Source organism: Acinonyx jubatus, chromosome D3 (assembly GCF_027475565.1).
Source record: "Acinonyx jubatus isolate Ajub_Pintada_27869175 chromosome D3, VMU_Ajub_asm_v1.0, whole genome shotgun sequence".
Lineage (NCBI taxonomy): Eukaryota > Metazoa > Chordata > Mammalia > Carnivora > Felidae > Acinonyx > Acinonyx jubatus.
The window spans coordinates 20839882-20867079 of NC_069392.1; the positions used below are offsets into that span (position 1 = coordinate 20839882).

A 27198-nucleotide genomic window follows, 5' to 3' on the forward strand; every position below is an offset into this window, starting at 1 on the left:
AATAGTAACTTTTTTTTATTATTTTTGAGAGACAGAGAGCATGAGCAGGGGAGGGGCAGAAAGAGAGGGAGACACAGAATCTGAAGCAGGTTCCAGGCTCTGAGCTGTCAGCACGGCAGCTTCTTTAAAAGTTAAACAGGGGCGCCTGGGTGGCTCAGTCGGCTAAGCGGCCGACTTCGGCTCAGGTCATGATCTCGCCATCAGTGAGTTCAAGCCCCACATCGGGCTCTGTGCTGACAGCTCGGAGCCTGGAGCCTGTTTCAGATTCTGTGTCTCCCTCTCTCTGACATTCATGCTCTGTCTCAAAAATAAATAAACGTTAAAAAAAAACGTTAAAAAAAAAAGTTAAACACTTAGGGGTGCCTGGTTGGCTCAGTCAGAAGAGCACGTGATTCTTGATCAGGTTAAGGTTGGCTAAGCAGCCAACTTCAGCTCGGGTCATGATCTCATGGTTCCTGAGGTCAAGTCCTGCGTTGGGCTCTGTGCTGACAGCTCAGAGCCTGAAGCCTGCTTTGGATTCTGTGTCTCCTCTCTCTCTGTCCCTCCCCTGCTCACACACTCTCTCTCTCAAAATAAATAACCATTAAAAAAATTTTTTTAATAAATACGTAAAAATAAAAGTTAAACAGATATTTTACCGTTTGACCCAGCAATTCCATGCCTACGAACTTACTCAAGAGAAATAAAAAAAAACTGTTATGTAAATGTTTATGGTAGCTTTATTCATAGTTCCCCAAACCTGGAAACTGTCCAAATATTTTGCAAATGAAGGGATAAACAAACTAATATATTCATATGATGGAATGCAACTCAACAATAAAAAGTAATGAACATTCAACAACTTGGATGAATCTCAAATGAATTATATGCTGAATAAAAGAAACCAGACTCAAAAAGCTACATACTGTATGATTCCATGTGCGTGACATGCTGGGACAAGACAAAACTAAAGGGAGAGAACAGATCATCGGTTGCCAGGGGACAGGGGTGCGGCTGAGTACAAAGGGGCCACCCAAAAGAATGTGGGGTGAAATGGAAATGTTCTGTATCTTGATGTGTTGGTGGTTATATGACTGCATGCATTTGTCAAAACTCACAGAACTGTACACTAAAAACAGTGAATTTTACTGTATGTAAATTTTAAAATTAATAAATTTTTAAGAATTTAAAAAGAGATATCACATGGCCAAACAATTTTAGAACTTCTTTTTTGGAACTGCCTTCAGTAGATTTTTTTTTTTATTACCATTCATCATAATAAGATACAACTGGTTTATTAAGTCAAATAAGCATAGTGTTTCATTTTATTCAAACCCCTACTATGAGGCAGATATGAAGAAGGTACTATTCCCCTTCTACAGATGAACTAAAGCTCAGAGAAGGGAAGTAACTTACTGAAGATCACACAGTAAGTAGGTGAAACCAGCATTTAGACTCTGCTCAACTCTACAGACGTCTTATTTCCTGACTCTCCATCTGGGGCACCAGTTTTCAGCTATTGAAAATGTTATCTCTTCTTTGTCAACAGTCAAAAGCCATTTGGAGCTAAATTTTCTGAAAAAGCTATCCTGGCTGACAACATCCATTTTCATGCAAACACAAAGCGAACTATTAAGAAGCAACGAAGTGGATTTTCTTGTTTAGCCTGAGAACTGGTATGAAGGCAATTACAAAATCAGAATTCTCAAAGCATTCTGAGCAATAGGAAATTATTAAATACATTACCTCACAAGTTGAGATGCTAAATTTGGTCATTAGAGAATCTTTTCTTTCTTTTCTTTTTCTTCCTTCCTTCCTTCCTTCCTTCCTTCCTTCCTTCCTTCCTTCCTTCCTTCCTTCCTTCCTTCCTTCCTTTCTTTCTAGAAAACTGAATCCAGACTTGGTCTGTAAGAACTGAAATTCTTAGACTAATAAAAAAACAGTTCAACTTATAATTTTGTGGGCAATTCCTTGAGCTCAAAGAGGCAACCAATAGGATCCTAGACAAGAACTGCACCATCTCTAACAGACAAAAGCACATATAAGGCCGCCAGTCTTTTATGCTACACACACACACACACACACACACACACACACACACACACACACACTTTACTTTTTAAAAACAATGAAAAATATTTAAAGAAATATTTTAGGCTCTTTCATGAGGCTCTTTATACAGTTTCCTTGCAGTTCAATCTAACATACTGCCTCTTCCACCAGCTCTGCCTATGAGACTTATTTTCAGTCAAACGTGCTGGCTGTGGGCATATGACAAGTCCCACAACTTGAGATGACCAACATGAGACCTCACGGTCAGTCAGTTCTGCTCTAACCTAATATTTGTGAATGAGACCTCACTCTCAACATTCAAAGCCAGACATTCACCTTGGGGAGCCAATGCTGAAAGTCACCATCTTAGCTTGGCCTTTTGACATCTGTTCAGAGTCAAGAAGTCGGAACGTGTTCTTCGCTTGCTAACCTCAGGCCAAAATGGGTAATCCATGTGGGACCTTTGGGACTGACCCTGGGTGACATCTAGAAGCTTGTGTGTGGGACTAGTCATTTCTCCTCTCTGGACTACAGAGATGGCACTTTCCCACAAAAATCCCAAGCCTGTGCGGCGCTTGGGTGGCTCAGTCGGTTGGGCGTCCGACTTCAGCTCAGGTCATGATCTCACAGTCCGTGAGTTTGAGCCCCGTGTCGGGCTCTGTGCTGACAGCTCAGGGCCTAGAGCCTGCTTCAGAATCTGTGTCTCCCTCTCTCTGATGCTCCCCCGTTCATGCTTTGTCTCTCTCTGTCTCAAAAATAAATAAATGTTAAAAAAAAAAAAATCCCAAGCCTGAGTGAATGACTCTGAGGCCCCTTCCTCCAGTCTCAGCGTGCTGTTTTACTTTTACTTCAGCTCTCAGGCTGCTACATGTACCTAATACTCAACACAAATACCAAGCTGCAGATTCTGAGTCCTAATATCACAGGGAAAGAAAGCATGGCATCTAGTTATTTTCTTTTCCAAAACTATCTAGAGCACTTATTCCCCAATGAAGGGAATGACAGTGGCTGAGAAGTCTTATAAATGGGTGCCCACTTAAAGAAACAGAGGGATAAAAACTATCTCCCCAGGAGGGAGGGGGGTGGGAGACAGGTGATAGATACTAGGGAGGGCACTTGTGATGAGCACTGGGTGTTGTATGTAAGTGATGAGTCACTGAATCCTACTCCTGAAACCAATATTGCACTCTATATTAACTAAAATTACACACACACACACACACACACACACACACACACACACACACACAACCCACACACGCTATCTCCCCAGTTCCATTGACCACCTGGTCCCTGCTGGGCAACATGGTGAAAAACAAGAGTACAGGTACAAGGCTCTAGCCAACAATGCTCGAAATGAAAGTCTACAGGCCAGGAGGGAAACCCACAGAGACACCACTCCTGTGAATCGTGACTCACATATGAATCATGTCCAAATGCAAGAGAAAATCTGAGTCACGCTTGAGTGCCTGCAGATGGTACAAACTGTCAGGCCCAGGAGGTGAAGGTGGGGTCACAGATGAGGTTCTCTCATTTCTTTTCAATTTTTTAACAAATGAAAAGGTAACTAATTATTTATTTAGACCTCACTTTGTCCCCAAACAAGAACCTAGTGTGACAATTTTGCGTTAAGGAGCCCAATCTACTTTTGCTCCTTATAACAACCCTGTGAAGCAAGTAGGCAGGTGAAGATCTTTATGCCCATTATACAGATGATAAACCTGAGCAGCAACAAAGGCTGAAGGCTAAACTCCAAAGACCATGATGGGCGGGGCTGGGACACTCCCCGATGTATCATAAGGCAGCAGAGGTCACATGTTCAAACCGCATGGTATCACTGGAACCAGCTCCCCGTGAGAGGGCTTCCCTTTCATCATTGTTACCCTGCACAAAACTACTTCAAATAGAATCCCAAGTGAATGGAGAGCCAGAGCTCCCCAAGGTGAGGAGAACTGGTGTCTTAATCATTTTGTTTCTCCTCAGACCTTAGCACAGTGCCTACAGTTCAATAAACATTCCTGGAATGAGTGAGAGTATTAGTGAGTTTGAAGAAAGCAAACCATATTCCATGAAGACTGAGGATGGATTGAAAGGAAAGTCACTTCAAAAACAATCAAGGCAGAAAAAAGACTGTCCAAGCCTTTGAGAAAAGGAATCCAGTTAATTGTTCAACAAGGTTATAAGACAGGGAAGAAAAGCACTCTTCAGTGGAGGGAAAGCTAACCTCAGAAAACTTTTAGTATTCATTCAACTACCTGATATGTGCCAGGAACTGTTCTAAGTTCTGATGATATAGTCATGAGCGAAACACAAATCCTTGCCTTGTTGGAGCTTACAATAAAAACCACAAAATTAAAAGACCTAGTATGACAGGTGGCATTATGTAGAAGTAGCAGGCAGGGAAGATGGACGGGAGTGCCAAGGTAGAGAGTGGCAATTTGGGTAAGACCTAAAGGAAGGAACAGAACAAGCTGTGCGTAGGATGGCCATATCATTTATCATTCAATCCAGGACACCTTTGAGAGTGAAAGGGGACACTATTAATAATTACACAGGACAATGAATTCAAACCAGGCTGTCCTGGGCAAACTCAGGCATGTGGACCTTAGCCATAAAGCTCTCCAGTGTAAGGGCAGAGCAGAGGGGAGAGCAGGAAAAAGCACCTCAGATTCAGAGCATGCCTGATACATTTAGGAAACCCCTACAATAATAAAGTGAGAGGGGAAAGCAGGAGACGAGGTCTGAGAGTAACAAAGGGTTGCAAGAGGGAGGGGGCTCTGTCGGCTATTGTAACGCCTTTGGCTTTTGATCCGAGTGCACTGGGAAGCCCTTGGAGGGTTTTGTGCACAGAAGTTTCATGATCTGACTTCTATTTTCAGAGGGTCACTCTGAATTGCTGTGCTGGAAATAAACTATATGAAAGGGCAAAAAGAGGAAGCTGAGAGACCAGTTAGTGGGATATCACAATAATCCAGGCGAAAGATGAAGGTACCTTCAATAGGGCTGGGACTGGTAGAGGTGATGACATATGGAAAGATTTGGGATATATCCTCATAGATCTGACATTAATTGGTTATAAATGGTAATATGGTAATAAAAATTATAATGATTTTTATCTAATCCTTTCTGTGGCTGGCTAACATAATCGATCGGGAAGCACAAGATCAAAGATGGGAGTTCAATTCCCATGTGACCCCTGGCCCCTTTGAAATCACATGCTACTGGTCATAAAGGGAACAGGCAAAGGTAAGGATGATCCTACTTAACTCTATTGGCCTGACTAGAAAAAGTCTGAGGAGCCCACACCTTCTCCAAGAAGCTACACATTCTAGAATATATTTATGTAATTGCGCACTTGCATACCAATTAAAGAGAATAATTTTGTGGGCTGTTCAGATGCTTCTCACATATGGCAGCTTGGTCGTGGAAGCACAAATTCATTTGTCAATAAATGTGCTAAATACTGTGGGGAGAAGATGAATAAAGATAAATTCTTTCAGTCTAGTGCAGAGACAGACATAGAAACAAACAGCGGGATCATGATATGCCAAGTAGTACAATTAGGTTATGCATATGGAACGATGTGGAAACGTGCCTAACATCTCCTAGGAAGGCATGGGGAGAACCGCCAGGGAGGGCTTCAAAGAGAAGGTATTTTGGGGGTTGAATCATAAAGACTGAGTTGATGAGGTGCCTGGGTAGTTCAGTAGGTTAAACGTCCAACTCTTGGTTTCAGCTCAGGCCATGATCTCATGGTTTGTGAGTTCGAGCCCCGTGTTGAGCTCTGTGCTGATAGTCCAGAGTCTGCTTGGGATTCTCTCTCTCTGCCTCTCCCCGGCTCATGCTCAGATGCTCTCTCTCTCTCAAAATGAATTAAAAAAAAAAAAAAAAAAAAAAAAAGACTGAGCTGATGTTTGCCAGGCAGAATCAGGGTTGAAGATAGGGTGAAAGCATATTCTGCAGGGGTGCTAGTCCATGCAAAGAAATATGAGGACAAAGATCTTTGGAGGAGCCACAAGCAATGGCTGGAATATAACACATGCACATCTCATAATACACATGACAAAGGCAGCTCTTACTTGCTGACTGTGCCAGGAACCATTCCAAGCACTTTACATGGATTATCACATTTAATATCCACACAAATCCTCTTCACAGATGATGAAAGTAAGACACATAGAGGTAACTTGGCCTGAGGGCCTCACTGCTCATTAGAAGTTGAGTTAGGACTCACATCTGAAGAGTCTAGAGCCTGAGTTCTTTCTGTATACAGTGATGTGTGGAAGTGGTGGTGACCAATAAGGATGCAAAGGCAGGCAGCAGATGGGTCATGACTAGTGTTACAGGCCATGAACCACGGGAGGGTTTTATACGTGGGAAGGAGGGGCTGATCAGATTTGTATTTAGAAATATCTCCTTGGTGACAGTATGGAAGATGAATCAGAGGGAGCAGGGACAAAGCAGGAAGACCACTTAGAAAATTGCTGTCATAATCCTGGCCAGATATGGCATGGGTCTGAACCAAAGCAGAAGCAGTGAGAATGGAGGGGACAGGCCAGAGTCAGAAGAAAGAGGGAACAGAAGAGGGAGAGTGGGTAGGGGAGCCACAAGAGATGATTTTCCTTGTCAGTATACTGAGGATGAGGTACTTGGGAGTTATCCAAGCAGAGAGGTCCATCAGGTGCATGGACCTATGGCGCAAGAGTCCAGGATGGAGAAGGGTGAATGAGAGATCCAGGTTGCACCAAATGCTTTTCCCATGCATGTGTACCAGGGAATCTTTAGCTCAGAGGACTCCATGATGGTGTCATTAGAAGATCTTCCACAACCATCCCCACATAAGGATTCTTTGAAACTTCCCTCTCTTCCTCAAAGTAAATTTCAAAATTACAAAAGACTCATCTTCTGAGGAATCATCTGGTCTACCTAAGCTATCCCAGGCCCAGAACCACTCCAGGACTAGTCGGGGTAAATCCTGGTGCTTTTACCATCTGCACCTGTAATCCCTCTGCTTCAGATCAGCAGTAAAACTAGCTCAAACTGTAGTGCTGTGAGCCCAAGAACAGCCCCTCCTCAGTACAACTCCATCCCACACAGCCTAGGAAGCTCAAACTCTGGGTTCCTATAAAATGGCTCTTTGGTTTAGCAAAATGGAAAGATTGCCTTTGATACAAGAGTCTGGTGGCCAAGTAACATTTTAAGCACCCCAAGTGCAGACATAAAATGCATCTTATCACCAAACTATTATCCAATTTGTCTTCTCATTTAAAGAAAAATAATAAAAGAACAAAAGAAACAGAGAAAGAGGAAGAGAAAAAAGAAACAAAGGATGAAAGGAGGGAAGAAGTTAATTAATGACAATCCTTTAGGGATTCTCTTATTGCAAACCAGTTTTCAAGACTTAGCTACTGACCTCTAGAAATATTGTTGGATGAAGCAACCAATGAATGAAGGAACAATTCATTAACCAATTTCATACAACTTCACTTTCACTATACCTTCTTTAAGCTAAGTTTCAGAAACGCAAGTTATTTATAGAAAACTAAGACATAGAGCAGCAGCCCCATATCCACCCCCAACTAAGTTTTAATGTTTTTTACACTCATGTTGAACAATATCTGTCTTTTGAGGCTTTCCAAAATCTGCCCTTATTCATCCCAACTCCTGTTCCCCTACATCATAAAGATACTCTGAATGGTGTGGTCTAAATGAGGAACAGCAGTCAGGACACCTGGCCACAGGCTTGAGAGATTCAATTAATATCTCTATACCTCAGGACATTAAGTTGCCCCATGTGCAAAACATACTTAATAGTATATGCCCTCCTAGGATGATTGCATGACATGGTAGATATACATGGTCTTCCAGAAAGCATGTAACCTGTGTTAGTGGAAGTCCATTCTGTCCCTGCCTCCCTGCCTCCACACAGAACCTTCACCTGCTACGTCTCTAGGTAACCAAATCCTACGGCTTCAAGTCTGAGGCGCATGCCCACTTCTCGAAGCTACAATGCCACCGTTCTCCTTCCTGATCTCACAACTGGAACCACATTGTTCCCCTCTGGGTCTCTCCTGATTGTTTATATACCTGCTGCTGAGTAAGCCCCCCACTAGCAGAACCAGAAGCTCCTCCAGAGCAGAGGCTACTCCTGCTGTCCCCAGTGTTACCCTCGACACCAAGTTCATTAGGGGCCCGCAGTCACGACTCACTGACAGGGCGATGATGAATGTGGCTTGACCAATGTGTTCTCAGCTAAAAACGTAACGTGCAGCCCATTTATAATTCCATGCATTATACAGCACTGCTTCTAAATAGGTCACCCAAAATTGTGGCTGAAATGATCCCAAAATAGACATGGCCCTGCTTTTCTGGTCCCTGTGTCGTTTCTAGATGTAAGCCTGCAACTCTGAGCATCCCAACTCTGTTACCTCTTGGATTGGTTACCTGCACCACTGTTGCTAAGCAGGCTGACAGAAAGCTCTTCTGTTCCACTGAAGTTCAAGAAGGACATGCTGTCACCAGGCTGGCGGGAAGTGCTGTGCCTGCAGAGAACAGAGCCCAGCCACCTGGCTTAATGCAGAGCATTACCTCTTTTATCCTGTTCACCCCATATCCCAGGAGTCTCGATCAAAAACAGCTCTGAATATCTAGCTACACAGGCTGGCAACAACTGGGAGCCATACCACAGGCTACTGGACATCAGTGCTTGGTGTCTGTGCCAGATCTGGTCTCCTGTGGCCTGCTTGTCCTGGCCTGGCACCCCAAAAACTGCTTTCCCACTGCCATACTGGACTGCCAGCCCTTCCTCATCCTCAGCTCCCCACTGCTAAAACAGACAGGAGGCTATAAAGTGACTGAAAAGAGGTACCAAGTGAGCTGACAAAGAGGGTCATGTCCTGCCCATATCTCTCGTCCATTCCACGGGATGTCGAGATGATTGAAAAAGGGACCAAAGAGACTGCCCTTTGCAAAGTGTTTCCTAAAGCATCACAGGAACAGTGAGGCCAGTTGTATCCCCAGCTCATGTCTGTCAAGTAAGTGACTTTATTCCTGCACTGACTCTCTTGGATGCTTTCTAATGCATTCAGAACTCTGGTTCAACAAGAGTTGTTTCTATAAACACGGGCCTTGATTTCCATTGCTTTTAGCAGAAACAACTTCTAAACTCAACAGTGGGATTTCTCGGTGGCCAAAATGACAAAAGTCACAGACTTCCCAGAACACACAGCATGAACAACCTGTCTCAGCACTCATTTTCACTCTTGGCTGAGGTTTAGAAAAAACTCATATTTGAGGTTTACAAAGTGTGCTTTGAACTAAAGCTAAAGCAAGGCGTAGGTAACGTGTGGCACAGCGTCAGGCTGTTTGCTTTGCACTTGGCCCAGTGAAAGGAATGGAACTGACAAAGGAAGGGCTTGATCTCATACTGTCTCATCAAGTCTTGTAACCATGACATTTTGTCAGCAGACTGTTCTGCCATGGTTCTGGGTACCGCGGAGTTTCTCAAGGTACTTTCTGGAGCCCTATGCACATCCTCACCTTCCAGCAGCTTCATGATACGCTAACTCCAGCAGCTCTGCAGAGGAGTGAGTTGGGTCCCTCTGCCCGCTGCCCTGCAGCTCCGCCATATTCTGTCGGGTCTGGTGATGGATCTGGATGGCCTCTCCGGATGGTCCTACCCAGACAAAGATCCACTGAGCATCATTCCCACCCAACAGCTAGTGCTTTGTACTTAGCTTTACTCTTCCTTCTTTCCAGCTGCTGAGACATGGGCGCTGGGAGACACCGGAAGGAAAGCACACCAAGGGTAATATTACACATGTGATCCTCCAGCTTCCCAAAAGAACATCTCCTCTTCTAAGCAGGACTCATCTTCCTGTGGGGCCTCACATTTGTCACCCTGTTCAGCCTAAAAACACTTCAGGAGTCTCTGTCTCATGCATGTCAAACTGAGATGCCATAGAGAAACACTGAAGTACAGGAGTAGAGGGCACCTCCCAGAAGGAATGACACAAACTAAACAACAAGGAACACATGAGTGAAACGTCAATGACTCTGTTAATACGTAAGACGTTGACAGCTGTGACTCCAAGAAGCAGAGGATGCGCAAGTGCATAAAAGACATCAGGTGGGTGGGAGAGAAATCACAATTAGTCAAGTCTATTCAAAAATGCTTCCTGGGGAAGAAATTTCAGAGGTGAGTGTTCGGCAAGGTTAGTAGGAATGGAAAAAGAGGGCACTTGGGCAGAAGAAATAATGTGTGTGAAATCTCAAATGTGGAGGAGGCAAAAGGCATGCAGGAGACCACCAGATGAGCATGGGAAAGAACAGAAGCTCTGAGGATGGGAGCGAGGAGATGCAAAGTTGGGGAGCCAGGCAAAGGAGGGCCTCAGCTATCAGCAGACTGGGCAGGCATGAGGACGAAACAGAGGAAGCAGGACCAGAGAGTCCTGTTTTAGTAAAGTGTGCCCAACAGTTGGGGGCAAGAAGAGCTGGAGGCCATGAAAGACACATCAATGGTTCTCCTAAGAGAACTCGAAGGGAGCCCATGGGGATAACAATGTAAAGAAAGAGACAGTGGAAAGAAAAAAAATCCTGTAATTTTGACAGGGATAAGGGGGGCAAAAAGGAGTTTGGGAGTGACCCCCAATTATGGCCTACACAACCAGATTCATTTCTCATCGATTTAACTTTTAACATTAAAAGCAAGTGGAAAAGGAAGTAACTAGACATTTTCAGGCATTCAGCGGGCTGGCTTCCATGAAAAGACCCTGGAGTTTAATGCATCTGTTCCTTCCCAGCCCAGTCAGAGCCCATTAAGCTGAAGTTAATTTTAGCTACAGCTTTATAAAACCGTACTGTCATCCTCTGTAGGAGAAAACACAGATCAAAAAGGACAGGCTAGGAAAAACAGTGGATTGAAGAAAATATCTTTTTAAGTTTTGATTGCTTTCGAACTTTCAAAAAATGGAATCATACAGAATGCACTCTTATGTTGGGCTTCTTTCATTATGTCCATAAACTTAAACATAAATTTGGATGTGGTTGTAGTTCATTCTCATTTCTGTATAGCATCTCGTATTTAAAAAAACCACTTATTCTATCCTTTCTCTTTTTTTCAACTTATTTGAACTAAAACAAAAACAAAAAACCCAGCTCACCCATTTCTCAAAAATTGTGTTTTTTTTTAGTTGTCAGAGACTCCTGAGAAAAAACAAAATAATATAACTTCTGTGTATTCAAGACATTAATATCACTATCCAGAGAGAGACAGGAGAGGAAGGAATGAACAAGGATAAGCAGCATTACTCTTAGGAAAGAAAGCAGATGACAAAGTACAGTCCCTTTCAAACAGAAGAAAAGCCCTTAGGTTTACACAGTCACTTCCCAAGTGTGTCCTCAAGGATCCCCACAAGAACCCCTGGGGTAGGCAGAGTGGCAATGGATAGCTCCATCTTAGAGGTGGGGCACTGGAGTTGCAGAGAAGTTGAGATTCTTAACTGAGGCCACACAGCTGGTTAGTGACAAGGACCAGGACTAGCAGCTCCCAGCACAAGGCTCTTTCCTGAGCAACCAACTTACCCACAGGAAAAGTGTGCATCCAGCGCCTTCTGTTGGATGTGAGCTTCATGGGCATTCGTGAGGGGGCAAAGGGGTTAATCAGTGCCCGCTGGGGCGTGTATCCCCCAGGTCGAACATGCAGCATGGATTCTGCGCTGCCTACATGGAACCTTCCCGGCGCACTAGAGTCTCGCTGTGGTGGCTCCATCATGTTCTCCAGGACATCTGTCAGTTATTGTGGAGTTGAGGCACAAAGAGAAAGCACAGAGCCATGGTGAAACCAGGACTAGACAATCAGCCAAGGCTGACTAGAATCTTGAACATCATACATGTTAGGGAGTGAAAGAAATAAGTAAAATCACCCAACTATAATGAAATGAAACACTGGGTTTGTTTACTTTTTAAATACTTGGGAGAAGGAAGTTCTGGCTCCTAAATTACTGGCCCAATAAAGCCACACCAAAACCTGATGGAGGGAACCACCCATCACCTAGAGACCCTGCACTTTGAGCTAGATGCAATGACTTGAGTTGTCTCCCTGGGAGATAGGGTGGGTATATTCTATATGTGGGAGGAATGATAAAAATAGATATTTGGTGTCCAGAAGGGCAGACCCTGATAGAGACAGCCAGTGTGTTCATTAAACCCATTTGATTTTCCTCTTAGGCACATGAGACTATAGTTTCTAGCCCCTCTACGCTGGGGCCAAATAACTTTGTTCTACCTCTTACACTGTTGGTAGGAATGCAAATGGGTACAGCCACCGTAGAAAACAAAATGGAGATTCCTCCAAAAGTTAAAAACAGAACTACCCTATGATCTAGTAATCACCCTAGGTATTTACTCAAAGAATACAAAAACACTAATTCAAAGGGATACATGCACTCTTATGTTTATAGTAGCATTATTTACAACAGCCAAATTATGGAAGCAGTCCAAGTCTCTACCAATAGATGAATAGATAAAGAAGATGTGGTATATGTATACAATGGAATATTATTCAGCCATAAAAAAGAATGAAATCTTGGGGTGCCTGGGTGGCTCAGTTGGTTAAGCGTCCGACTTTGGCTCAGGTCATGATCTCATGGCTCATGAGTTTGAGCTGCATGTAGGGCTCTGTGCTGATAAGCACGGAGCCTGGAGCCTGCTTTGGATTCTGTGTCTCTCTCCTTCTCTGTGCCTTCCCCCCCCACCCCAAACTAAATAAACATTTTAAAAAATTAAAAAAAAAATAATGAAATCTTGGCATTTGCAACAACATGGATGGAGCTAAAGAGTATAATGCTAAGTGAAATAAGTCAGAGAAAGACAAATACCATGATTTCATACATATGGGGAATTTAAGAAACAAAACAAACAAGCAAAGGGAAAAAGAGAGACAGAGACAGAGACAGAGAGACAGAGACAAGCCAAGAAACAGACTGTTAAGAGAACAAACTGATGATTACCAGAGGGGACGGAGGTGGGCTGATGGGTAAAATAGGTGATAGGGATTAAGGAGTGTATATTTTGTGATGAGCACAGAGCAATTTATGGAATTGTTGAGTCACTATATTGTACACCTGAAATTTACATAACACTGTATGTTAACTACACTGGAAATGCCATGGCATGGCATGGCATGACATGACATGGTATGACATGACATAAAATAAAAATAATAACTTCGTTCCAAGCAATAGAACACAGGTAGAAGTGGCATGCTCCAATGAAGGCCTGGACCACAAATATCTCTACTCATGATCTCCATTCTCTTTTCCCCTACTGTGCTAACTTTGGAGACCAGTGCTAATGATCATACCATCCCAGCCTGGGGCCCTGAATGACTGGGTGGATCAGAACCCCCTCCCACTGACTCAGTGACCTGGATATAAGTAAGCAAATATTACTATGTTTAAAAAAAAAAAATTCCTGGGAGAAAAGAATGAAGAAATGGATGCATCCAGCATTGACCAGGCAATGAGGTGGCATGACATACAGACTCAACCTGTCTTGTCCAATGGCAGACAGGCTCCCATTATAGAGATGGAGGTAACATGCTACATAACCTAAGTGGATCAAAGAGCTAAAACCCACAACCAGCTCCCCTGGTATGCATCCCATGTTCACTAAAGCAATCACCCACATCAGAAAATGGGTCCAGCAGATGCAAATTCCATGGCATCAAGGAATATGTCTTGTCCACCATTATTTAGCCAATGCCTACCAAAGAACCTGGTATATAGTAATAGCTAATTCCTTAAAGCTGATTTGCATGCAAGAAGGGAACATTCAGATATCTATGAAAGCTATATTTTTCACTGTTTTATTAAAATTTATTTATTTATTTACTTATTCTGAGGGAGACAGAGACAGCACAAGTGGGGAGGGGCAGAGAGGGGGGAGGGAGAGAGAGGGGGAGGGAGAGAGAGAGGGAGGGAGAGAGGAAGAGAGGGAGAGAGAGAGAGAGAGAGAGAGAGAGAGAGAGAATCCCAAGCAGGCTCTATGCTATGTGCTATCAGCACAGAGCCCGATGCAGTGCTCCAACTTACCAACTGTGAGATCATGACCTGAGACAAAATCAAGAGTAGGACGCTTAACTGACTGAGCCACCCAGGCACCCCTATTTTTTCACTGTTAATTAATGAGTTGATGCTCAGGTTTACCAAATAAAAAAGAAAATGGTCTACTTAGTTATCATGAAAATAAAAGGAGAAAATCCAATTTAAAAAAAGATAAGTTAACACTTTGAAAAGGATGAGAAATAGGACTAAGGGATAAGGGTGCCTGGCTGGCTCAGTTGGTAGAGCATGCGACTCTGTCTCAGCATCATGAGTTTGAGCCTCACGTTGGGCATGGAGCCTACTTAAAAAAAAAAAAAAAAAAGAACTAAGGGATAAAGTGGGTCAAAAATACATATAGATTGCAACTACCTGGATGGAACTAGAGGGTATTATTCTAAGCGAAATTAAAGAAAGACAAATATCACATGACTTCACTCACATGAGGAATTTAAGATACAATACAGATGAACATAAGGGAAGGGAAGCAAAAATATATAAAAACAGGAAGGGGGACAAAACATAAGAGACTCTAAAATATAGAGAACAAACAGAGTATTGCTGGAGGGGTTGTGGGAGCGGGGATGGGCTAAATGGGTAAGGGACATTAAGGAATCTACTCCTGAAATCACTGTTGCACTATATGCTAACTTGGATGTAAATTTTAAAAAAATAAAATTTTTTTTAAATATATGTTATAGAAAAAAAATATGTATAGAGGAAAGGGGAAATGTTTTCTATGTTACATTGGCTAGGTAGATGGGTGAGACCCCCTAAACACACTAGAGAAACAGTAAACTAAGGGCCTATAGATTGTACTGCCTTATAATATTCTAGTGAATTGCTTTTTGGCTTTTCCAAAAAACTCCCCAATATCACTAAAGGACACTGAAATCAATTCTACTATTCAGATACATTTTTAAGAAAACTATTTTCAAAGCTACTTTCAAAGCTACAACATTATCTCCTCAGAGATCTGGCTTTTAGAGCAACAAGGGTTTTGGAAGAATTAACGTTTAGTGTAATTTAGCTTTTGTTACAGATCCTACTAAGAATATTTGCAGAAAAATGGGGGTAACTATCACACAAACTTAGAAATTTCCAGAAAGTTCGAAAGTGCTAGCCTACAAATTTCATATGTATTAAAATTCCTGAGTGCTGAAACTAATTAAGTGACATAGGTGATATACTATACTCATGTCATTAAATATCTGCTCATTTCTCCTTTTTTAGCATTTCCTATGTATACTTTGAACCAGTTACAAAACAAGCAAAATTTTTTCTATAGTCAAAAACTATGCCCTTGGCATAGTGTATATGGTGCTGGAGCTGATGGCTTCACCTTCAACACCCTGGGTCATAGAAAACATTCCTCACCCTTCGGGAATCCTTCCAGGAGGGCAACAGGGGGCAGCTTATGTGTATACAACATTCCTAAGTCAATGATCAAAAGTCAGGAGGGCTGTGCTTCCATTTATATAACATCCTTGAAATTAACAAAATTATAGAGCAAGAGAATGATCAGTGAGAGTGTGTGGCTATAAGGGGGTAACACAAGACAGCCCTGTGGTGATGGAATAGTTCTGTATTTAATTATGATGATAATTATAAATAAATAAATCTACACATGTGATAAAAATGCGTAGAGGAGTGCCTGGCAGACTTAGTCATTAGAGCATATGAGTCTTGATCTCAAGGTTATGAGTTCAAGACCCATATTGGGCATAGAGCTTACTAAAAAATAAATAAATAAACAAACAAACAAACAAATATGGAATGCCTGGGTGGCTCACCAGGTTAAGTGTCTGGTTCTTGATTTCAGCTCAGGCCATGATCTCATGGTTCATGAGACTGAGCCCTCTGTTGGGCTCTGTGCTGAAAGTATGGAGCCTGCTTGGGAGTATCCTTTTCCCTGTCTCTCTGCCCCCACCTCAAAATAAATAAACAAACATTTAAAAAACAAAACAAAACAAACTGCACAGAAATACACACGCACAAATGAGTGCATGTAATACTAGTGAAATCTGAATGAGCTCTGTGGCTTGTACCAATGTCAGTTTCCTGGTCTGATGTTGTCTATAGTTATACAACATGTTGCCATGGTGAAAATGAGTGAAAGGTACCTAGGACCTCCATGTGTGTGTGTGTGTGTGTGTGTGTGTGTGTGTGTGTGTGTATCTGTCATTTCCCATGAGTCAATAATTATTTCAAAATTAAAAGTTTTTTAAAAAGTCAGGAGGTACCTGTAGACTCTAGCTGCAGGTGCTGCTGGATGGCAGAATAAGATACAGAAAAAGTAGCACCTGTGCTCCCTAGTGTGAGCCGGGTTAGCAAGTTAACTGTGAGGAGAAATCTTAAAGTACAACACGGGACTACAACACGAGGCTGTTTTAGGCATGACACAAATGGCAATGATAAGAAAATAAGCAAACACCTTTGACCCTAGGCCTAAGAAAAGCTCTGCATTAACATATGGAAAGGTATATAGTTACAGTGAAGGGGGAAAAAGTGTTAGAGACAAAAATAGTATAATATACACATATGTACATTTCAGGTGACTTATACACTTTGCACTGGCATGGAAATAATAAGATATGGGACTTATACCCCACATCTGGTCACATTCCCTCCCTCCCCTCCCATCCCCTGCTGCAGGAAGGGAGCTGTCCCCAGCTCTGCCCTGCTGTGCCGTTCTTCAGCCCTCTGACCTCGAGTGCTGGTGTAGCCCAAGGAACTGCTGACTTCATACTGGTGCAGGTGGGGGTGTGGGATCATCAGGATGTTGGCACTCCTGCCCAGGGAGCTGTCATCTGAAGCCTGGCTCCGCACTTCCTCAGTGGGCAGTGTGCGGCTGGGCAGGGAAGGGCTGGATGAGACATCACAGGAGCTGGCGCTCTTTCGATTATGACTCTCCCGCTCTCGCACAGATCTGACAAGCGAGAGACAATGAGTTACCAACAAGCAAGTGATGGTGCCCCACCTAGAATTAAAGCACCAAAACCTGTCACCAGCCCAAGCTAATTGGGAAACCAATAACAAAAATCCCCACTGTGTTCTATGAGTGAGAAATAATGTAGGGGGTATTCCCCCTCGACCAGCTTGAGATATTGCATAAGAACTGACAGTTCTCAATTGGCCCAAGTCCCGGGGTCATAGCTGTAAAGGAGTGACTATTCCAGTCTAACCCTACTTGATCCCACCAATCAATCTCATATCACTGAAAATGGGGCAACTAGACAGGATATGATACGATGCCAGAGAAAGTACACAGCCACCTCAGGAGTCTTCTTGGACCAAAAATTGAGCCTAAATATAATCAGGCCTCTAGAGGTAATTGCTAGTTTACAGGAAATTCAGAGAAGAGAGGACAAGTTAAACATTATAACAAAACAATCAGCCAAATGAAAAAAGCAACATAATCTACGGTCACAGAAAAAACACATTCCAACCAAATGCTTTGTCTGCATCTTCTTTAGGTCCCAATTCAAATCAACCAACTGTAAAAACACATTTTTGAGACAATTGGGAAATTTGAATATAGACTAGCTGTTAGAAGATATTAAAGAATTGGTGTTAATTTTGGTACTTGGGATAATTTATTTTTTAATTCTTATTTGTTAAAGACATACACTATAACATTTACAGGTTAAAAAAGGGATTTGTTTTAGAATACTCCAACAAAATGTAAAATGTAGGGAAAGTAATGAAATGAGGCAAACAAGACACTGATCACTCTTCATTATACTACTCTATTTGAGTATGTTTAAACATTTCCTTAATAAAGGTTTTAAAAAGTTTATCCTTATTAAAACATAAAACTCCCTAAGGAGAAAACTTCTGGAAGTAGTAGGAGCAAGGATCAAAAAGGGAGAAGCCCAATAGGGAGGCAAAAATTCAGAATGGAAGAGTTAGCAACTACGGATAGGGCTCCCCCTCTGGTATCAGAGCTGTTCTGTTTCCGCCTGGAAGGATTTTGTCTTAAGTCAGAGCTTAAATGGAGACTGAAAATAGATCCCCTGGGCTGACTGCATGTACATTATTGCAACAGTAAATATCTGGGCACCAGTGTATGCTTAGTCCTGTGCAGGGAGACAGAGTACCAATTAAGACACAGGCGGCTCCCTCAGGAAACATAAGACCTAAGTTTCTGAAATACCATGTCTTGCCATCTTTGTTTAGAAAAAACAAAACCAAAGATCTTCGACTGTGAAAGCATTTTTATTTTATTTTTTTTATTTTTGTGTGTGTGTGAAAGCATTTTTAAATACTCGGGAGGAAAGTGCTACCAAATCCCTAAGCAGATCTATGTATAAGAGAACTGTAGTTAATGGCACTAAAGGTTCTAAACATTTAGGAAATGTTTTATGTCTGAGCTCTAAATGTTTTCATCTTTTTTAAAAAAATTTTAATGTGTTTTTGTTTCTGAGAGAGAGAGACAGAGACAGAGCATGAGTGGGCAGGAGCAGAGAGCAAGACACAGAATCCAAAGCAGTTCCAGGCTCCAAGCTGTCAGCACAGAGAACTCACAGACCGTGAGAGAGATCATGACCTGAGCGGAAGTCAGCCATTTAACCAACTGAGTCACCCAGGTGCCCCTAAATGTTTTCATCTTAAGATGGGACAAGATGAAAGGAGAGAAGACAATCATGTGGCTACTATAAGCTCAACTGCCAACGTGAAGAGATGGAATATTCTTCCAATCACTGTGCTTAAATAAACGTGCATATTTAAGAAATTTGGAAAATGGACTCATGGTATTTAGTCCACTAGGGGTGTAAAAAAAAAAAAAAAAAAAGCCCTGGGATGGGACGCCTTTTTACATAAGACTCAGAAATGAATATATTGGTAAATCCAACTACAGCACAATTAAAAACTATCATATGACAAAAATAACATGGAACACACTTAAAAAGCAAGAATTAAAGACAGAAAAGTCTCTTGCCCACTGGGAATAAAATACTCCAAAGAAACTATGGGCCCTAGGATCTATATATATATATACGTTAATGGCAGCCCAGTAAGAAGATTCTAGAATTTGTGAATTGCTTCTCTTGATTAGAAGAATACTCTATTTGGGGACAACATTTCTTGCAAATATAGCTAACAAAATGGGTGGGCCAGAGAACCTAGAAACAGAACCCTTAATGATCTACACGGTATAGTTTCCATTTGGCTAATTTTAATTTAAAACGTTTTCCAGGTTGCTCTCATGAAGGTCCCTGCAGGCCCTAAGGTTTTCCCAAGCAATTTTCATATACACCCCAAAGTGAATCTGGCAAAAAACCTGCAGGTAGCGAGGCGCTGAGCCCGGGATGGGCCTGGCAGCCTGAACACTTGGGCGTCGTAGGCATCATAATCTACTTGGATGGGAAGGGCGTTCTCAGATTCTTTTGGAGTCCCAAGAGCTGAAATACACAAATCAAGTGAATGGTCATTAAAATACATTTCAACCAGATGCCTTCAGAGGGCTTTCATCAAAATCCACAAGACACAGGTGATCACCATCATGTCTCCCTGAAAAAAGTGGGACAATAACCCATTCATCAGGTTCTTGAAATTAAATGACTAACATGTCAAAGTGATATAGAAAAGAGTGTAGCACTAAATAAGGGGAAAGTTTGGGTAGTATTTTATTCTTCTGTGATCCCACTTTAAAAAAAGATCCTCTTAATATGTGGTACAGTTAGTACTTCAAAACTTTCTGCCTGATCCCTACAATTGACTGATGGAAAAGAAAAACAAGGTTTGTCAGCATCTGTTTCACAGCTGACAGGACGAAAATATACAAGGCAGTTAAAGGACTTTCCAAGGGAAACTCAGGTCTCCCAACTTAGCTGTGAACTGCTTATGCGACCTCACATAATCTTGTTGCCATGGGTTAGCGGACTCTTTTTAAACGGGACAAAAGGAGGTCCCCAAAATACTCACATGTATCACGGCCATTTTTTGCTTTCTCAGAGGCAGGCTGTAAAATTAAATAGATAATTAATCACTTCCTCCTCTGCTAAAATAGAACTTATCACAAGGCACAGTATGTAGGTGGCTGCTCCCCTGGGTAGAGACCATGCCTTACCCCTCCCTGTAGCTGACGGGAAGGCAGGAGCAAACACCTGAGGCCTACCTACCGCAGTGTCAGGCCCTACCAGGCCCACCTCACACCTTGGTTGCCCTCAAAACTCTATCCTCACTGTACAGGTGAGGGCATTCAATTCTAGAGAGAAAAAGGGACTTCCTCAAAGTCACACAACAGGTGGCAGAGCCAAAATCCAAGCCCAGTCCTTCATGTTCTCTCTCGGTCAGTCCAGTGGTATGTGTATCCTACCTGCCCCCAAACCCTTCGTGCGCATGGCCCCTTCACTACAGTGCTCTCACCGGTTTGCCTACACCTATAAGAGATCACCCAGTTTGCTGAAATGCTTTACAGAGGTAGAAAGAAAACACAAAGAGCTTTTTTTTTCTCTTCCAAATAAGTCTTTTTCAGGACCCTTCAAACTTCTCTAACAATACTCACTCTTTCTTCTTTAAAATCATCATGTATAGAGAAGTTCCTCCATGTTCCACTTTGCCCAGAAGGGTTGTGATGAAGGCATAAAACCTCAGAGGGCAGGAGGTGGCCCTTTCTGGGAAGAGTCCCTTCTCCTAGCACCTCACTACTTGACAAAGCCCATTTTAGAAGGAGTCTTCATAGTCCTCGCAATTAATATTTTCCTTATTAGAAGAGTAACATTAACCCGTTACCCCCCCCCTAAAAAAAGGGAAAAAATGGCCCTGATACTACTAACATGACCACAATAGAGCAGCTTTCACAGTTTAACTCTGCTAGAAACAGGCAGATGGATGGGTGAGAGTACCTGGTATGCCACCTACATACCCAACAGTCTGTGTGTCTCTTCACCTTGTATCAAAAACACGTTTTAAGGTTCTTAAAACTGGCACTTTTATTGACTGGCAATATATTACATGGAGTGTAGTTCATGGTTTAGTCATTTCCCTATTATTTTCAACTTCTAACTATTATAAATAAAGATGCTATTTGCATTTAATATTCTCAATTGTTTCCTTAAACCATATAGCCAAAAATGGAATTGTCTGGTCAAATGGCATGAACGTTTGCACTGCCCTTGATACACATGGCTGAACTGCTTTTTGTAAGTATTGTACACCAACCAGGTACTCAAGCACCAATATCACCACTTTTCCCAGGACTTGGTATAATTGTTTTGTTTTAAACCTTTTGATAAGCAGGGCCACCTGGCAGGTTCAGTCAGTGGAGCATATGACTCTCAGTCTCGGGGTTCTAAGTTTGAACCCCATGTTGGGCATAGAGATTACTTAAAAATAAAATCTTTAGGGGCACCTGGGTGGTTCAGTCAGTTAAGCATCTGACTTTGGCTCAAGTCACGATCTCACGGTTCATGAGTTCGAGCCCCCACATCAGGCTCTGTGCTGACAGCGCAGAGCCTGGAGTCTGCTTTGGATTCTGTGTTTCTGTTTCTCTCTCTCTCTCTCAAATAAAGAAATACTAAAATAAAATAAAATCTTGATAAAATAAAATAAATCCATTTGGCAAACAAAAAGAATCTCCATTCTTGTTTGAATTCGCATTTCTTTAACTACTGCCAAGATGTGATCTTTACATCATATTTCCCCTTTGCTGCAATGCGTGCCCATGTCTTCATCCCCAAAGGTATCTGAGCAGTCCCAGTATCTGAATAAACCAATCACATCATGACAAAAATATTCATTATTAAAGAACTAAAAAGAGTTGTCATAGTTTTCCCAAAGATATTTCTTATAGTCTGGAGGTTTGCCTTGTTGTTGATGTATTTAATGTGGAAAATCATAAAGTTCTAAGACAAATGTCTTGAACTCTACTCATGACCATGGGGAAGAAGGGCATATCCTGGGATCAAAATAACCATGTTGGTGTGTGACACTCCCTGAAGGCTCTACAGGTTGGTGACACCTACCTTCTTTCCTGCCAGTTTTATTCGCGGGGTGAAACTGTTACAAAAGAGCTGGCTTTTAGACGTATAGAAACTGTGAAAGAAAAAAAGGTCATTAATTTAAGCCCCTTCCATTTTATTTATTTTTTAATTTTTTTAAATATTTATTTATTTTTTGAGAGAGAGAGAGAGAGAGACAAAGCATGAACAGAGGGAGACACAGAATCCAAAGCAGGATCCAGGCTCTGATCTGTCAGCATAGAGCCTGATGCGAGGCTCAAACTCATGAATGTGAGATCATGACCTGAGATGAAGTCAGACACTTAACCGACTGAGCCACGCAGGCACCCCATAAGTCCCTTGCATTTTAAACTTTAAATTGAAACCCCAGCCATGGATTAGTCCTCTCTTGACTGCCTATGTCTCAGGCTTCACTGATTCCTCCAATTCTAACTTGTTCTGTAATTACTACAAAATATTAAATATGGTTTTAATTATTGTTCTTTTTTCCCTTGTTAACTATTTCACACTAGTCCTGATTCCTAACTGGATGAGAATCTCCTTCTCCTGGCAGAGATTACATCTATTTACACCATGATACTTTTGCATCTTGATACTTGGCACGATGCTGGGCCCAAGTGTGGTCTTTATCACTCTTGGGTTGAACAGCACTTGGTAAGCAAGAATAAGTCAGGCAAGAAAAGAAAAAAAATGGTCTTAAGAAAATATGGCACAAATCATCAAATTTTTATCTCTTTGAAAATCATCTTTTTTTTTTTTAAAGTTTATTTATTTTTGACAGGGAGAGAGAGCATGAGCAGGGGAGGGCCAGAGAGAAGAGAGAGAGAGAACCTGAAGTAGGGTCCACACAGTCAGTGCAGAGCCTGACACGGGGCTCAAACTCACAAACCCCAAGATCATAACCTGAACCAAAACCAAGAGTGGGACACTTAGCTGACTGAACCACCCCGGTGCCCCTGAAAATCATATCTTAATGCAGTCATGTCAGACACACAAGAAAATTGGAAAACCCAACCTTGCCCTGGGTCTAATGAGTAAACAGAGGCTAAACAGACTTTTCCATCTTAGGCATGTCTCTGTAGTCTCTTTTATCTATAATTAACTTATGGGAAAGATGTTTTGAACACTAACCAATCCCCATCTTCCATTATAACTCTGATCATAAGCCAAAAAAAAAAAAAAAAGTAATCAATAGATAACCAGTGAACTGTAGGGCAATCCAGTAACACATTATGCACTATGTGCATAACATAAGAATACCAACTGCGGGGTGCCTGGGTGGCTCAGTCAGTTAAGCATTCAACTTTGGCTCAGGTCATGATCTCACAGTTCGTGGGTTCCAGCCCCACTCTGGGCTCCGTGCTGTTGGTGGGGAACTTGCTCGGGATTCTCTCTCTCTCCCTCTCTCTCTGCCTCTCCCCCACTTGTGCTCTCTCTCTCTCTCTCTCACACTCAAAATAAATAAATAAACTTTAAAAAAAGAAAGGAGGAGCGTTTGGGTGGCTCAGTTGGTTAAGCATCCAATTTTTGGTTTCAGCTCAGGTCATGATCTTACGTTTCATGAGTTCAAACCCTGTGTTGGGCTCTGTGCTGGTGGTGCGGAGTCTGCTTGGGATTCTCTCTTTCCCTCTCTCTCTGTCCCTCCCCTGCTCACTCTGTCTCTCTCAAATTGAATAAAAAAAAAAAAAAAAAATACCAACTGCAGTCAGACCTGGAGTCCAACTAGCCTCTGGGACTTGACTCCTCAGAGTGGTACCAAGGAAAGCACAAGTAGAGGATGCTGCTTGCTTTCCAGACATTAATTGCAAAAGATCTGAGTATTAAAGTGATATTAGCCAGAAGAATGGGTTTCTATTAGATGTACCCACGTGAAATTGCTGTGTTTGAAGGTCAAACCCAGTGTAAAAATCACAATTTCAAATCGTTTAAACCAACAGCTTCAGCTTTGCCATGAACTTGCCGCTCAACCTTTGGCAAGTCAAGTTACCCTCCTGGAACACCTATACAGTGTGACTGGAGGGTCTCTATGATCTCTAAAACAGACTCCAGATGCCTATGGCATCCTCAAATGCCCATTTTATAACTCTTATGTATCTGCTATTAATTTACTTTTTGGATCAATTTTCATGACTAGCCAATAATACTTGGGAGAATAACTTTTCACTGAAGACAATTTGATTATGCTTCAAGTAAGGTCTCTGGCCTTGTGGAATGATTTTGAAGAGGCTAGTGGACAGGATATGAACAATGGCCCTTACGAGCAGCCATGCACCTCTGGCCACAAGCCCTCTTTGCTCCTGTCTATGAGTGGCTCAAGCAAACAAGGTTCACAGTGAGATGTGAAAAGCAGGCCTCAGGCCATCCCAGCTCTCAGATTCTGAAGTCATACATGTGTGAATCATCGTCCATCTTAAATGGTATCATAAAGCCAATTTAGGATGAAAAATACAGTGATAAATCAGGAAACCTTCAAGTTATTATTAATTAACATTTGAGGAAATTACAGTGTTTAAATTCATATACAATTTTGTGTGTGTGATAGCTACTCTCTCCCTTATTTCCTAAACCAAACATAAAACAATGAAATATGGTGTATAATTAAACAGCAGCTGTTTTCTTATGGGCAAAAGAATCTTAATGTATAGTCAGGGGCACCTGGGTGTCTCAGTCGGGTAAGTGTCCAACTCTTGGGTTTCGGCTCAGGTAATCGTGGGGTGAGCCCTGCATCTGGCTCTGTGCTGGCAGTGTGGAGCCTGCTTGGGATTCTTTCTCTCCTTCTCTCTCTCCTTCTCACTCTGCCTCTCCCCCACTCACACACACTCTCTCTCCCAAAAACAAATAAACATTAAAAAAAATTTTTTGGGCGGGGCACCTGGGTGGCCTAGTCAGTTAAGCATCTGACTTTGGCTCAGGTCATGATCCCAGTTTGTGTGTTTGAGCCCCGCATCGGACTCTGTGTTGACAGCTCAGAGCCTGAAGCCTGCTTCGGATTCTGTGTCTCCTTCTCTCTCTGCCCCTCCCCAACTTGTGCTCTATGTCTCTCAAAAAATAAATGTAAAAAAAAAAAAAAAATTAAAAAAAAACATATTTTTAAAGAATCTGAATAACTATTCAAAGATTACAAATCCAGGGACACATGGGTGGTTCAGTTGGTTGAGCACTGACTCTTGATTTCAGCTCATGTCACAATCCCAGGGTCATGGGAATGCGCCCCATTTGAGGTGCTGTGCTGAGCATGGAGCCTGCTTAGGATTCTCTCTCTCCCTCTGCCCTTCTCCCCATCTCATACTCTCACTCTCTTTCTCCCTCCCTCTCTGTCTCTTTCTCTCTCTGTCTCTTTCTCTCTCTCTCTCTCTCTATATATATATGCACAATAAGATTACAAATCCAAATCTAATGAGAGGGCTGATAAAAAGATACATCAGGGCATCTGAGGGACTTAGTAGGTTGAACATCTGACTCTCGATTTTGGTTCAGGTCATGATCTCACGGTTCGTGGGATTGAGCCCCACATCCAGCTCTGTGCTGACAGTGTGGAGTCTGCTCGGTGTTATCTCTCTCCTTCTCTCTCTGCCCCTCCCCTGCTCATGCACACTTGCGCATATGCTCTCTCTCAGAACAAGTGGATAAACTTTAAAGAAAAAAAAAAGAAAATGCTTTAAAAAAAAGAAGATACATTGGTCTCTGAAATAAGTGAAAAAAAGTTCAAAATACTATTTTACTCAAACCAAATTTTTAAAATAACAGTAACATCAGGGGCACCTGGGTGGCTCAGTCAGTTAAGCATCTGACTCTTGGTTTTGGCTCAGGTCATGATCTCATAGTTGTGGAACTAAACCCTCCATTAGGCTCCGTGTTGAGCATGGAGCCTGCTTGGGATTTCTCTCTCTCCTTCTCTCTCTGCCCCTCCCCTGTACATGCTTACTTGCTTTCGCTCTCTCTCAAAATAACTAATAAAATAAACATTAAAAAAATAACAATGGGGTGCCTGGATGGCTCAGTCAGTTAAGCATCCGACTTCAGCTCAAGGCATGATCATACAGCTTGTGAGTTCGAGCCTCACATCGAGCAGCCTGGAGCCTGCTTCAGATTCTGTGTCCCCCACTCCCTCTTCCCTGCTCGTGCTGTCTCTCTCTCTCAAAAATAAATTTTATAAAGTTAAAAAAAATTTTAATAAATAAATAAAAAACAGTAACATTGGGGTGCCTGGGTGCCTCAGTTGGTCAAGTGTCCATCCGACTTTGGCTCAGGTCATGATTTTGCAATTTGTGAGTTTGAGCCCCACATCAGGTACTGCACTGACTGTACAGAGCCTGCTTGGGATTCTCTCTTCTCTCTCTGCCCTCCCCTGCTCTCTCACACTCTCTCTCAAAATAAATAAACTTTAAAAAAAAAAGAACTTTTCACTATTGTATATTTGGTTGCAAGTAAGATCTTTACTTAAAAAAAAAGGGCCCTGTTGCTTAACGAAAAAAATTAGAAAGGAAAGAAGAAAACCACTGGTCTAAAGAAGTGACTGTCAATGGGGGCAGAGGGAATCTGCCACCCAGGAGGCATGTGGCAATGCAGCAGACATTTTAGTTTTTTGACTTTTTTTAGTCTAAATTATTTCTCTCCTCAGTTTCCAACATTTTCAACTGAATTCTCCATAAACCTGCAAGCACTTTAAAAAATCATGAAACATTAAAAAATAGTCCAAGGCTTTTCATTTTTGGCAGACTTGAAGATATTCTAGTTCTCATAGTAAGTTTCTAGGAGGTATGAGCTCTACCTGCAGTATTTCAAAGAAATAATTTAACTTTCTCTAGGTTTTTGGTTTTGTTTTTTTGTTTTTTTTTTTAAGTTTATTTATTTATTTTGAGAGTTGAGGGGAAGGGGCAGAGAGAGAGGGAGAGAGAAAATTCCAAGCAGGCTCCATACTGCCAGCACTGATTCTGACGTGGGGCTCGAATTCACAAACTGTGAGATTATGACCTGAGCTGAAAGAGCTCCCAAGAGTCGGATGCTTCACCGATGGAGCCACCCAGGCGCCCCTCTCCAGGTTTTCTGATAGGAAAATTCACTTAGGCATGCTTCCTGCAGACATTCTGGTTGTCACA

General features: G+C 42.1%; 1 protein-coding gene across 14 annotated transcripts in view; it reads right to left on the bottom strand.

Annotated features, from left to right (window-relative positions):
* DEPDC5 (DEP domain containing 5, GATOR1 subcomplex subunit) overlaps positions 1-27198 on the bottom strand; it is a 126325-nt gene that overhangs the window by 58632 nt on the left and 40495 nt on the right. For 10 of the 14 annotated variants that reach the window (XM_053206735.1, XM_015081465.3, XM_053206738.1 and 7 more), the window contains 7 exons: positions 22103-22172; positions 20061-20097; positions 19417-19537; positions 16841-17061; positions 11614-11817; positions 9571-9706; positions 8476-8573 (listed from right to left, as the gene is read on the bottom strand). In XM_053206735.1, the coding sequence (XP_053062710.1) occupies positions 8476-8573; positions 9571-9706; positions 11614-11817; positions 16841-17061; positions 19417-19537; positions 20061-20097; positions 22103-22172 (887 nt within the window). The remainder of the gene's footprint in view (positions 1-8475; positions 8574-9570; positions 9707-11613; positions 11818-16840; positions 17062-19416; positions 19538-20060; positions 20098-22102; positions 22173-27198) is intronic. The other 4 variants (XM_053206740.1, XM_053206739.1, XM_015081469.3 and 1 more) reach the window with 1 other exon arrangement.